The 13,802-nt window shown below is 36.4% G+C and overlaps 3 protein-coding genes across 3 annotated transcripts; 2 read left to right on the top strand and 1 right to left on the bottom strand.

The window, feature by feature from the left end:
* Nucleotides 1-652: 652 nt before the first annotated feature.
* LOC107774351 (uncharacterized) lies at nucleotides 653-5,121 on the top strand. The gene is made up of 4 exons (XM_016593846.2): nucleotides 653-1,039; nucleotides 1,512-2,458; nucleotides 2,536-2,634; nucleotides 4,773-5,121. The coding sequence occupies exons 1-3, from the start codon at nucleotides 937-939 to the stop codon at nucleotides 2,626-2,628; spliced, it is 1,143 nt and encodes a 380-aa protein (XP_016449332.1). The 5' UTR covers nucleotides 653-936; the 3' UTR covers nucleotides 2,629-2,634; nucleotides 4,773-5,121.
* Nucleotides 5,122-5,599: 478 nt separating this feature from the next.
* LOC107774353 (membrane protein PM19L-like) lies at nucleotides 5,600-6,982 on the bottom strand. The gene is made up of 4 exons (XM_016593847.2): nucleotides 6,734-6,982; nucleotides 6,185-6,404; nucleotides 6,027-6,072; nucleotides 5,600-5,908 (listed from the first exon to the last, which is right to left on the bottom strand). Exons 1-4 carry the CDS (start codon nucleotides 6,858-6,860, stop codon nucleotides 5,822-5,824), a joined length of 480 nt encoding a protein of 159 aa, XP_016449333.1. The 5' UTR covers nucleotides 6,861-6,982; the 3' UTR covers nucleotides 5,600-5,821.
* Nucleotides 6,983-7,984: 1,002 nt separating this feature from the next.
* On the top strand, nucleotides 7,985-11,136 carry LOC107774354 (pentatricopeptide repeat-containing protein At5g46460, mitochondrial-like). The gene is made up of 2 exons (XM_016593848.2): nucleotides 7,985-10,719; nucleotides 10,840-11,136. Exon 1 carries the CDS (start codon nucleotides 8,131-8,133, stop codon nucleotides 10,234-10,236), a length of 2,106 nt encoding a protein of 701 aa, XP_016449334.1. The 5' UTR covers nucleotides 7,985-8,130; the 3' UTR covers nucleotides 10,237-10,719; nucleotides 10,840-11,136.
* Nucleotides 11,137-13,802: the final 2,666 nt, after the last annotated feature.

Below are 13,802 nucleotides of genomic sequence, written 5' to 3'. Positions count from 1 at the left end.
CTTAAAAAAAGGAAATGGTTAGATTTAAAATTTAGACTAGAAGTCTTCTTTAGTGTAATTTTAATGAGATTGTGTATTATCTCTAAGTAAGCTACACTCATAGTTTTGAACTTTCTTTGCATGTCCCTACGCATAAAATAATAAGGTTGTGACTGAATAATGAGTTGTTAAAACAAATTGAGAATAAAAAAGAATATAAGGATTTGATGCAAATAATTTAATACAAATGAAGAAACCTTACCGTGTCACAGTAAAATCTAGTTAATCTTCTATTAAAAATTTAGCATCACATATATTACATAGTTGTAGTAAATATGAGGTTTATCAATCTATCGAATCATATACCTCATCATGTTCGAAAAAAGTAAGAATTTTAATTTTTATTGTAACTTTCCTAATTTGTCATAGGATTTTCGGAAAATCCACTTATAGAGTGCCAATTTAATAATATGCAAAAATAGGACAATAATAGAATGATAGTCTCGAAATTTCTAGTAACACACACAAAAAGAAAATTCAAATAAATAAAACAATTTTGTAAACATTTCAAATAATCAGACGAAAAAGGACAAAAAGAGATTCAGAATATGGGGGGGGGGGGGGGGAAAAGAAAAACTTGAATATTTGTGTCATAAAATTAAAATGCTGATCTGTCTAGGAAAAAAATAGAAATATAATACAGCCTCACACAAAGGTGACGCTTCGTTTGATTTCCAAGAAACAGAGGGGACCCAATCGCCATCTCCCACAATCTGCCAGTCTTCTCCAGTAGTGGTAAAGTACCATTTCAAAATCCCCCCATTTCCCCAATACAACCACAAAACAAAAAGAGAAAGAGAGCTCTTAAAAAAGATTCCTCAATTTTGGAGATTTTCAGAGAGAAACAAAGATCCCATTTTTCTTTTGCAACTCTACTACTAGCCTTATACCAACAACATGCCATCAGGTGCTAAGAAGCGAAAAGCTGCCAAGAAAAAGAAGGAATTGCAATCAAAAGAGACCCCTACTTCCCACAACACCACTGGCTCTGTTCTTGCTGGTACTTCACACTCTAATGAGTACTAGGCTTTGTGCTATGTTTTGGTTTTTCTTGTTTGTTTGATTTTCTAAAAAGAAATATTTTTTATGATTTGTTAAGTAATCTTGGACATACCCATGTGGTTTTTTTTCAATCTTCAACAAATTTATAGCTTGTGATCTGTCTCTCAATTTGGCTTTGTGGGTCTGCTTTATTTTATCCATATCCATATGTTTCTTGGTGGAATTCTAGTTGGTTATTGGTGTTTTCTTGTTGTGTGTATATAGATGATGATTGTATAGTGTGTGTCTGTTTGTTTCATAAAGTGTTTTGGTGGGAGCATTCATGACCCACCAACCCATGTTACTTTCATTATTGCTTACCTTTTAGTTGTTAATTTCGATTTGTGAATAATAAAAGCTGATGGGGAATTGTTAACTTGTGACATTCTTTTTCATTTGGTATTGAATCCCGATGGGTGGATCTATGGCAGGAGAGGAGGATTTGAAACATGAGGATAAAGAGAGTGATAGTGAGGGTGGTTCCCCTGCTTCACAAGATCACCAGAATCACCAAAACCAGTTCACTGAAGAGGAGGTAGAAAATGGGGAGAAGCAATTGGATGTTTCACATGATCAGTCAATTGACGAGAACAAATCCAATGGAGTGAAAGATGAAGGCAAGGAAGTGGAGATAGTTGGAAATGAGGACGGAGGTGTTGTGCAGGTTGAAAGGGAATTGAAGATTGAGGGCGAATTTGACGGCCAGAAGATAAATGTTGAGTATGTTGAACCCATGATTGAGTCCAACAGAGAAGGGTTGCGAAGGAGTTCTAGTAGCAGCAGCAGCAGTAGTAGTGGCAGCTCAGTTGAAAAATATGCTGTTGGTGATAAGAATAATATTGTGGTTGATAATGCTCCAGCTGTTGAATTGGTGAAAGAAAGTGATTGTTTGCATGATACACAAGTTACTGATAGCATTGAGGGAACAACTTCTGCTTCTGACTTGGATAAGGCTGCAATATCAGAAGACGTAGTTCAAGTGACAACAAGTGCGTCAGATGCTGATAATGTGACCGGATCTACTGTTGAACCGGTGGTGAAGGAAAAAGGGGCAGAGAAACTGTATGTTGTGGATGAGAAAGATACAGCTTTAGATACTGTTATGGAAAATTTGGATGTTGTAGTTGACAAAGCCACTGTTTCAGAAGTGCTGGTGGAGACAAGATTGGAGAAAAGAGATGAAGCAGCTAGTGCAGCGTCATGTGAAGCTAGTGCAATATCGACTGGTAATGCTGTAGCAAATACAGATATAAAGGCTTCTGTGAACATAGAAAATGAAGACAAAGTAGAGCCACCCCACAACGCTCCTACAATTGATGTTGGTGTTTGTGCAGATAATGTGAAAGAATCTCCAGCTAATGAATTCCATGACCATCAGGTTATCTATACTTCTCTTAGTTGCACGAATCATTTGGTGGAAAGTGCTCTAAAACCTTTATTTATTTCTGTTTACAGTTAAAGGTGGCGTTGCCTTCACGACCAGTGCAAACAACTTCCTGGAAGGGCTGCTGTGGCTTGTTTGAGTTGTTTGCAGGATCAAATAGATAAATTAAGGTGAGGTGTCAGCCTTTTTTAAAATTATTTTTTGCAACCACTTAATGATTTACCCGTCATACATTTGCAATAAGAATAACATGTTTTAACTTTCATTAATTGGGTATATCTTTTGGTCTTTTTGGTTTATTTGATGTCCTTTATGCTATTGATACCGTTTTTAAGTGCTTTTTGGGTCTGAAAATTGGTTCTTTGCTTTGTGGCTTTGATTGACTATTCTGAATTTGACTACAAGAAGAAAGCATGATTAAAAAGAAGAGACTGTGCAGATCAGCGATTGATCCACAGTTACTTTGCAATCACTTTTTCTAAAAAATTAAGTGCAACCCTCTGTACTTCCTAAACTCAAAGATTTAACTTTTCTGCAACTGCTCCAAACACATTATGTCAACTTGAATTCCACCTCATTGATGGTATCCTATTATGCAATCTTGTCTTTTAAGTGACCATCAAATAAAAGCTATTTTCCATTAGTATTTGCGTCCAAATTATATCATGCTAAACAGAAAGGCAAAGTTGATCTGCTGTGTTGTCATTTTGGATTGTTTTCTTCAAGCTCTGGTGCAGCAAACACATCTTTTTCGGTCTTTCTTCAAGAGTGTTGGTTGTTGTTCCTTTATTTCAGTTTTATTAATATTCTTGAATCTTTTCTCCTCTGTCAAAAATACCCTTTATAGGACTCGAACTAAATGTTGAACTCTTGGGTTTGATTTGTTTTATCATAGGATATGTTAGATTGCAAATGGTGTGACTTCTATATTCACACTAAATCTGGTTACTAGTTTTGATCAACAAATAAGGTATTTGGGATCTCCTACTATATTTTGTCATGTATCCTTCTAGAATGTCAGTTCTAGAATAGGCCATGTCGTGGGAGATTGTCATGTTCTCTTCATGGGTTGATCAACCAGACATACATGACTTGCTAAATTTTTTAGAGAATATCCAGTGTTAAAGAACCCCAAGTTATTATGTATTGGAATGAAATGGTTCGACACAGAGCAAAATGGATAGTGATGATTCATATAGCTGATTCTAGCTAGTTTGGCATTGAGAAGGTGTTGTCGTTGTATATCATAGTAGGGTTTGATTTGTTATGGGCTTCGCTGAATAGGAGTAGGTTAAGATACCCTGTGATTCAGTAGAACAGTTGACTAATGTCTCTCTCAGTGAAATCTTAGACGTTGCACATCTTGCTTAGTTCAAGTGTTTGAAATCTGGGCACAAATGGGGTGAAATTCACGGTTGACATGAAGTGTTGTCAAAGAGATTGCTTGAAGGAGTACTATGGTGACTTATGAAGTCATATAGTTTGTGAGATGGAATACCTTCTAGAAGTTGGTTTAGCAAATAGTGATAGTTATAAAGCTCACGAACAAGGGTAGCCATGGTGCAAAAGATCAAACATATACTCCTGTTGTAATTCAATAGGGGTTTAGATGTCATGGGAAGCTAGAGATGTATGAGTGGAAAAAGCAGCATATATTGAGGCCTTTATGCATCAACTACCGTCTCTGTGGAAGAAGGTTATGAACTGCTACTATTAGCTGAGACAAGGAAATAATGTGAAGTAGTAGGATATCCAGTTTCCCTTTTGCGCGGGGAGACAGAAAGCTATTAATCTGCAGAGTTGTATGGAAAATGAATTAGAAGATCATGAGAATTGGATTCAGAAATACACATGTGCTAATGATATCCTTTGTGAAAGTCTTTTGTTGTTTGAGCAAGATAATGAATATGATTTAGATACAAGAAGAAATTTCATCTCCACATCTCATGCTGAAATGATTTGCGTGTATGTGGCTGTTGTCAATGATTTGGCAGTTAAGTGGAGTACCTGCGTTTGTATTTTCTGGGAAGCTTCCTGGACATTCAAAGTGCTGTAACATACTAGACTCCTAACATAAGTTTAATTTTTTTTATGTTTCTATTTGCGTGCATGTCTTTTTCCACTCTTATTGTAAGATCTGATAAATGTACGTACCATCGAGTTTACGTCCTTTAATATATCTGGCAATTGATATATATATATATATATATATATATATATATATATATATATATATATATATATATATCTTAAGATGTATTCGTGATCCTCTTGTTTTGATTAAATGCCTTTTTTTTTTACAATGCAGAAGCATGAAGCTGATTGAATGGAATGGAGTAGCAGCATTTGGATTTATAGAAGTTAATGACTTGCCTTCATGTTCTTGAACAATGTTTCGCTATGGTCTTGTTATAGAAACTTACATGTTCAGTAGTCCTAGTTTAGTTCGAAAGCAGCTTAGAACTCCTCGTCTCTTAGTTGCTGTCCTGTTATTTTGCAATGGTAGCTTATTTCTTGTATGGTCTATTGGTTTGATGTATCTGCTCCTGGATAGTTGGAAGAGCCGTTTTATGTTTTCCTGTTGCATAGGACACTTGGAATTTTGTTCATCAAATTTTCACCAGCATATACTTATATAATTCCTTGGCTTTTGGACATAGGCTCCGATTTGTTATTAGTAGTCGCTCCTTTTACTTTTATTCACTAAGTTTGACATCAATGACAGTTATTTTCTGTTAGACTGGTTATTCGGATTGTGGATATCTTAGCCAGTTGTTCGCTGTCCTGAATACTAAGCTTTTGATTAGATTTGAGTTATTCCATGGAGTTTAGGTGCCACTAATAACTATGCTTTGAAAGGTATCTGTTAGTTCAGATTTTAAAGTTCAGTTTGGACATCTGTTTTGTAGTTTATAATACTTTAGCATATGAGCAAGTACCAGATCCCATTTATGGGATTACATTGAGTTTGTTGTTGTATGAGCAAGTCCTAGCTGATTTGATATCCTTTCTAATATTACTTTGATAGCTGTAGGAAATCCTTGTCGAGCCTTCATAATTCAGGAGATATGTAAATATATATATTGCTTTTTCTTGGGAATGTCAAATTTTCTGGAAAAAGCCAATGGAGAGTAGTATTTGTGCATCACTTATTTGCTTCTTACAATTCCAATACTAAAGGTATTTTAGATACAAACAGCCATGCTCTGGCCAACTTTGTACACAAGAATAAATGAAACAAAGAAATTGGCAAAACAAACAAAGAACCCTTACAAAAACAGAAAAAAGAAGCAGCAGCAATCTCAATCAACAGTTCAACACATTCCACGCGATATGACTCATTTTCTCCAAGTTTATTTATCTCCTTGTTGAAGCACCATGAATGGCCATGATGTATACCAATTGAGTAAACGATAGAATTATTAAGAATGCTTCCATTGTTCTCTGCAAATTGATATAAAGAAAACATGAAAGAAGTTAATTACACTATTTTTCTTAACTTGCAGAGATTGACTTTGTATAGAGTTATAGGTTCTGTTAGGAAATCAATTGAGTTCCTCACCAATTTGGCATTCCTGTAGTTGAGTTGAACTTCTTTCCATGCAAAGCTGCATGGGTGACAATTTCATTAGTGGCATTCAGAACAGTAAATACAAAGAACACAAACATTGAGAAGAAAACTATGCTAGTGAGCAAGAATGTGAAAGACTATGCACTTACCCCATGGCAAGGAGTGTAAGACTCCAGGCAATAGCTGCAGCAGAAGTAGCAGCTGGTAAGCTGTCGATGTTCCACTGGCGAATATGGTTGAGCCCAGAGAGAAGAGATGCAACTCCAACCACACCTGCAATCAAAGCAAATACAACAAAGAATCCAGTGGCAGAATTCCCCATTGGGAAGTAAATTGGAGAGAAATGTGCTGGAAGATCAAAATCTGCACCTGTAATAAGTCACACACACCATGATCAGTCTTAATCCAGAGACTTAGTAAAAAGATGCATAATTAGTGTATGTCCTAATGGTCAATGAAATGAGTGAAAATTATGGGGATCAGGTCGAATCCCAACAAAGACAAAAAAAAAACGCCAAGTGATTCCTTTTCATCTGTCTATATCTTGGTGGATAAAGTTACTCGAAACTTATGCTGGTGAGAGGTATGTACAACATGCATCCTGTGAAATAGTCGAGGTTCGGGTGCGCTGTCTCGGACATCATCATTAAAAAGAACAACAAATTAAGTGAACCTATGAATTTTGACAAGGTGCTTACCAATGATGAAACCATGATCAATGGCAAAGTTCATGGCCCAGCCAGCAATCCCTAAAACAACAGCATACATGCAGAAATTAAGGACCAAAAGCAAAGAAGCAACAGGTTTCAATTGCCCACCAGCCATTCTTGGTTCTTGAAAATGGTATTATAAAGAGCTGACACCTCTTTTTAATGATATCAGAAATAAAGGCTTTGTAAGAATTTTAGGCTAAGAAGATAATTTTGTACAAATGCATGTGATTTCTGTAAGTACTTGGGGGTCTTATAAATGCTATAATCTCAGAAGGTTTTGGTTCTTTTCTTCTAAGGCTGTTTGTTGTAAAGGGCTTTGTCGGGTTGTAAAGGCAATGCTTCATAATCAAGGCAAGGAAGCAAAAACCAAGATTCTTTCTCACCTTAACTTTTTTAAGTATTACTTTTGAGGTGGTACATTCTTTGATTTCAAAAATGAACCTTCTTTGATTTAGGATTTCATATTTGGTTATCTAGTTCTTTCAGAGAAGAACTTAAAGTGATATTCCTATCCCAATAGAACTTGTATCAGAAGTATAGAATGGATGTACCATTTTAGCATGCATGAGTAGTTCTTGTTGTAGTGTAGACTACTGGTTTACATATATTCAACAAAAAAGAACATAAAAATCTTATATAATTATGCTTGAACCACAAAATGAGCTATGTAAAATTTCTAAAACCTTGACATATTTCCTTAAACAGGGTATGAAATTTGTAGTCACAAAATTTTGCCAGAGATGGTTTTAGCTAGCAAGAAAAAGTGGAAGTGCCTGTAACATTGCAAACTAGAGGAAAACTGCTGATGCCAAAGGAATGGACTAGTGGGAAATAATTTTTACCATTTGTTTTGTTAATTTAACTTTAGATGTGCATATTTGATGAGAAAATGACACAAATAGTCCCTTATATTTGGGAATGAGTCTAAAATAGTCCATTAAATATATTTTTAAACAATTTTGGTCCTTTAAGCTTGTCAAAAATTAGAACTTGTATCTGCATCAAATATTTAACAAACTCTTATCTTTAGATTTAAATTTTGGTTAAATTTTGAACTCCTCTATTGCTATACTAGAATTTTTTCTTATATAAGAGAATTCAACAGTTTATATATATCTAAAATAAATTACTTTTTCTCTATTTGCATAATATAACTTTTCCATGAGGATATTTAACTGAACCGCCTTATTCTTACCTCATATCTCTACTTAAAGGATCAAAACTGCCTAGGACTATAATTTAGGGGTTATTTTGGTATAGATGTGTTTAGTGTAATTTAGCCTAATTTTTTTTTTTAAATCTTCCCTTAGGCGATCGTTGAAGTCGTTAAAATACCGTTGAATCCACATGTAGTGAACTTTTCCCGCTGCAGGCTTCTTCTCATGCCTAACCATGTCCTTCTTCGTGTTGCTATATCTCAATCACCCAAATCATACACCATCTCAGTTCCATCAAGATCTCTAATTGGTTTAGCAAGATTCTTCAGAGTAGCTAGCCCCACTTGCTATTCTATTCTATCTGAGCACTTAAAGAACCGACGAATTGATGAAGCTAGAGAGCTTTTCGAAAGAATTCCATCTCCAAATATCTATTTATGCACCAAAATGATAGCTGGGTATGCTGAGAATCTAAGGTTGAGTGAGGCACTGAAGCTGTTTGATAAAATGCCTGTAAAAGATACGGTTATGTGGAACTTGATGATCAAAGGGTGTGTAAATTGTGGGGATATGGAGATGGGATTGAAGCTTTTTAAGGAAATGACTCAAAGAAATGTCATTTCTTACACGACGATGATAAATGGGTTTTTGAAGTTTGGAAAGGTTGAAGAGGCTGAGAGTTTGTTTAGGGAGATGCCAGAAAGGGATATGGCTGCTTGGAATGCTATGATTTATGGGTATTTTGAGAATGGAAGAGTGGAGGATGCTGTTAAATTGTTTGAGCGGATGACCTATAAGAATGTGATTTCTTGGACGTCAGTTATTAGCGGGCTTGATCAGCATGGGAGGAGTGATGACGCTCTATTGATTTTTAAGAAGATGCTAGATTTTGGCGTTGAGCCCACTTCTAGTACCTTTGCTTCCGTTATCACAGCTTGTGCTAGTGTAAGGGATTTAGGTCTAGGTAGTGAAATTCATGCCTGTGTTGTAAAGGTTGGTTATCTGTATGATACTTATGTCACTGCTTCACTAATAACATTATATGCTAATTGCATGCACGTGGATGATTCTTCTAAGGTATTCAGTGAGAGGTTGCACAATAACGTTGTTGTATGGACATCTCTTTTGACAGGGTATGGCTTGAATTGTAAGCACAAAGAAGCATTGAAAGTGTTCGGGGATATGATTAGAATTGGTCTACTTCCCAATCAGTCTTCCTTCACTAGTGCCCTAAATTCCTCCTGTGAAATGGAGTCTATTGATCTTGGCAGAGAGATTCATGGTGTAGCAGTCAAACTCGGATTAAACACTGATGCCTTTGTTGGTAATTCGCTAGTTGTATTGTATTCAAAATGTGGAAATGTAAACGATGGACTCATTGTATTCAAGGAGATTCCTGAAAAGAACATTGTTTCATGGAACTCGATCATTGTTGGATTTGCACAACATGGATGTGGAAATTGGGCACTCACATTGTTTGCCCAGATGGTACGTTCAAGGGTTGATATGGATGATATCACATTTACTGGGCTACTTGCTGCCTGTAGCCATTCTGGCATGCTAGAGAAAGGAAGACGCTTATTTCAGTATATCTCCCAAATCTCACCTGTTGAAGTGACACTTGAGCATTATAGTTGTATGGTAGATATCCTTTGCAGAAGTGGGAAGTTAAAAGAGGCAGAGGATTTGGTGAAAAGTATGCCCATGGGACCAAATTTGTCAATATGGCTAGCTTTGCTTAGTGGTTGCAAGAAGCATTTAAACTTAGAACTGGCCGAAAGAGCTGCAGAAAAAGTTTTTCATCTTGACCCAAATTGTAGCGCTGCTTATGTTTTATTATCTAATATTTATGCTTTTTCTGGTAGATGGAATGATGTTGCCAGAATTAGAGGAAATATGAAAAGAAGAGGAAATATAAAACAACCGGGATGCAGTTGGGTTAATCAAAAGGGAATCCGGCATACATTTCTTTCTGGTGATACTTTGCATCCTCTAAGTGATAAGATATACGAAAAGCTGGAACGGTTGACGGAAAAGTTGAAAGAATATGGTTATGTCCCTGATCAGAGATATGCATTGCATGACGTAGAGGATGAACAGAAGGAAGTTCTGCTGTCGTATCACAGTGAGAGGCTTGCTATTTGCTTTGCATTAATTACGACTGTACATGGTTGTACTATAACAGTAATGAAGAACCTGCGTGTCTGTGGGGACTGCCATTCTGCCATCAAGCTCATAGCAAAAATTGTTGAACGTGAAATCATTGTAAGAGATTCTAGCCGCTTTCATCACTTTAGGGATGGCTTCTGTTCTTGTTCAGATTACTGGTAGCATTATCCTTTTGATTATCATTGTGAGAAGGTTAGTGGAGCCTTGTAATCTGTTCACCAGAAGCAGGAATACATTTAAATTTAAGGGAACTGCAAGAGTTTCGACGGCCCTCACCAACATTCAGGGAAATGCTCTACACCAATATAGGGTCCTTCCTTGGAGCAAGAATAGGTAACGATCTTTAGGGTAACGTTACCAAAGTAGAGATCAGAATTAGCATGCACAATAGGTAACATTCTTTCGGCTAACGTTACCAATATAGAGATCAGACATTAGCATGCACTGCTTCAAATGTCTAGATGCTGATCTGGGAGCCATGTCTAAAAACTGTCCTATGATTGACCCGTTGTACCTAAAGTCAAGGCAGCTGCTGCACACAAATATAGCTTTAGGTACCTGGTGCCCTATCATGCCAAGCTTGAGGTACCTGGTGCCCTATTTGCATAGTAGGATGCCACCGACAAATCTTCCAACAGCGATCAGGTAGAGAGATACATCTTGTCATTGGAGCTTTAGTCTTAAAAATCTTGTTTCTTTTTTGGGAGATAACTAGTTAGTTGTTAAATATAGAATATGCTAATAATGTCCCTGCTTTGCGAACAGGAAATACTTTATGTACGCTCATGAGAGGTTTAATTACAAGCTTTGGAGAAGATAGCTGTTCGTTTCCTGCCTCAGCCTTAAGATACTAGAATTATACATGCATGGCTATTACACATGGATACTCTCCCTTAGCATTGAAACAAGGGACTTGGAGCTGTTATTTGCATAGCTGATGTTGTCTTCATGTCTTTCATGCTGCTACTGCTGAAGCTTGAAATGCTCCCGGTTTCTGTAATAACCCGAAATATAGTCATGTACTAATTAATCGTGAGATTTAAGAAGTAACTTTCGTTGGTACCTGTTGGTTCAAATATTAAGCTAGTAAAGAAGATTTATTATACATAAGATAACATACTATATAAATAGTTGGTGGATCTAATTTATAATTAGGTACACCAGTGAGCAATATTTATAATTTTAGAAAATAATAGAGATGGAATAGTAATAATAATAATGCGGACCTGAACCTTATACAACTAAAATTAGGATTTAGGGATTGGAGTATATATTTTACAGCTGATCCATTCAATAAAGAATATTAGGGTAAAGCACTTACGGTGTCGGTGTGGTTATTTCCCCTCACTGGGTTGGTACCGTTGTAGAAAAGATACCAGGTATGTGTATTCTTAATTCTTTCATACAGTGGTAGATTGATAGAGGGACAAACATTATAGCAATGATGTGCTTAAGAATTTGGATAGAAAATCAATCAGGATATCATGATTGCAAGTAATAATAAACTAAGAATTGAAATTGAAATATTGTTAAGGAAAAATTAGTAACGTTGCAGACTTGTTACTTCTTCCTTAATTAGAAGACAATCGTTATATAACAATTAGAGGGTAATGATTAAAATATTTGGAAATTGGAAAAAATTTAAAGTGCATAGTTTTAACTTTCCAGTGGATGGACGTGACTAGTATGTGACATTGGAGTCATGATTGTTATTTATGTTACAATTATCAGGTAATGATTGTGAGGTAAAATAACTAGGCAATTATGAGTTATTAGTACAATTAAACATAGGATATTAAATTTGGAAGACACTGTTACAGAAAAATATATGAAGTTCGGTGTTATTGCTCTTAACTAGGAAGTAATTATCAATAAAATATCCTTACTGTAATGATAAGGTTGAGGATATCTATGGTATAGCTAACGTGATGACTTTTGAGAGCCACTGTTCAGCAATTTGTGCACAGTGAAAGTGCTTTCTTAGACACTTAATTGTATACAAATTCTTTTAATTAATTGGACTGAGGGTTGACTTTGATTTTGATTCGTCCTAAGATTTTGGAAATTATTCACCTAGATTAATTAGGACGTGTTATTCAATGTTTTGGATAGATTGAGGCCGTTGGAGGCCGTTTGGTTGGTGTTCTAGGCGTTGCAAAGTTGGAGAACTTCCCGTTGGTGAGCTAAGTGAAACTTTAAGCTTTGATACTTGCTTTTCTAAAACCCGTTTTGAAAGAGTATTTTCTCTGCCTCGTCCATGTGTTGGGACAAGCGTGCGCTTGGCGGAGTCGGTGGTCTTAGACTAGCCGCAAATATATTATTTTATGAAAAAAATATTATTTTATAAGTTGTTTGATAGTGTGATACGGTTGTGCGCCATGAGGTTGAGTCTTATAGTTTGATTTGGCTGTGCGCCATGATATTGAGTTTGATACGGTTGTGTGCGCCATGATGTTGAGTTTGATATGGTTGTGCGCCATGATGTTGAGTGTGATACGGCTGCGCGCCATGATGTTGAGTGTGATACGGCTGTGCGCCATGATGTTGGGGCATTGTGTATGCCTTTGTACATCACCCGAGCATTGTGTATGCTCTGTTACATATTTGAGGCATTGTGGTGTCGTTGTGGACTCGTAGGCTTGTTGGTAAATTTCTTTCACTGCAATAATGATAAGTCCTTAGTGGATATTCTTGTTGGTTAATTCTTAATAACTCTTTTGATACACATATATTGAGTTATTGTATAATTATTATATTTGCTATATCATTCGTGTTGTTGTATTTTTTAACATTTGTTCCAGAGGTATTTAAAGTGGCGGGTCGAGGATCTTACTAGGTTATATTTACGTATAACTCACTCCTTACCTGCATCTTTATGCAGATACCGTTGCGGGAGATAGAGCTAGTGACTGACGAGTTTGTTCGAGTGGATCCTATTGCTGAGGTGAGCCACCGCATTGTTCGTGGAGGCTTTCGATTCTGACTTACCTAGTTCGTGTTAGTTATTTCCTTTTCCTTTGGGGTTTGCATACCCGTCAATAAAAAAATCATATTACTCCGTTAGATGCTCCATGGTCTTAGTGTGGGATTTGGGCTAGAGTTTTATTATTTGAGTGATTGTTGGTTTTCCTATCAATTGACTAAGGTATTTGGATGATCATTTCCTATTTATTATTAATAATACTATTAGGCCTGCATTTTTTTTGTCTCTCAGTGGTTTTGTAAATGGTTAAACGTTAGAGAAAGAGGTTCGCCTGGCAGGTGGTGTTAGCTGGGTGACAGTCACGTCTAGGGGGTAGTTTGGGACGTGACAGTTTCCCATCAATCTCAAGTATTTATCCATGACCGCACCTTCCGAGTTCTCCATATTGAATGTCGGGATAATACGTAATTACCCACCTAGGATTGTCTCCTTTTACCGAATGCACCCTTATATTTTGCGAAGGTCCTATGCCCCGTGACTTTGTTCAAACTATAACTAATACCACCTTTTTAGCTGGGCCACGGCGGCCAGTGCTTCTAAGATCATAGAAGCAATGCTGCAGAAAAAGAAGATTTATTGTAATGTACCTTCTTAAGAACCATAAATAGAAACACCTGAAATATAGGGGAAATAGAGATTTTAGGCGCAATAGAAAGGAATGCTGTAACCGTGACGTGGCACATTTCTGGAATGACTGCGCGTGAAAGCGCCAAAATATCATTATATTTTTCATTTTGTCATTTTT

Source organism: Nicotiana tabacum, chromosome 3 (assembly GCF_000715075.1).
Source record: "Nicotiana tabacum cultivar K326 chromosome 3, ASM71507v2, whole genome shotgun sequence".
Taxonomy (NCBI): Eukaryota; Viridiplantae; Streptophyta; class Magnoliopsida; order Solanales; family Solanaceae; genus Nicotiana; species Nicotiana tabacum.
This window is presented reverse-complemented; position numbering and strand designations above follow the sequence as displayed.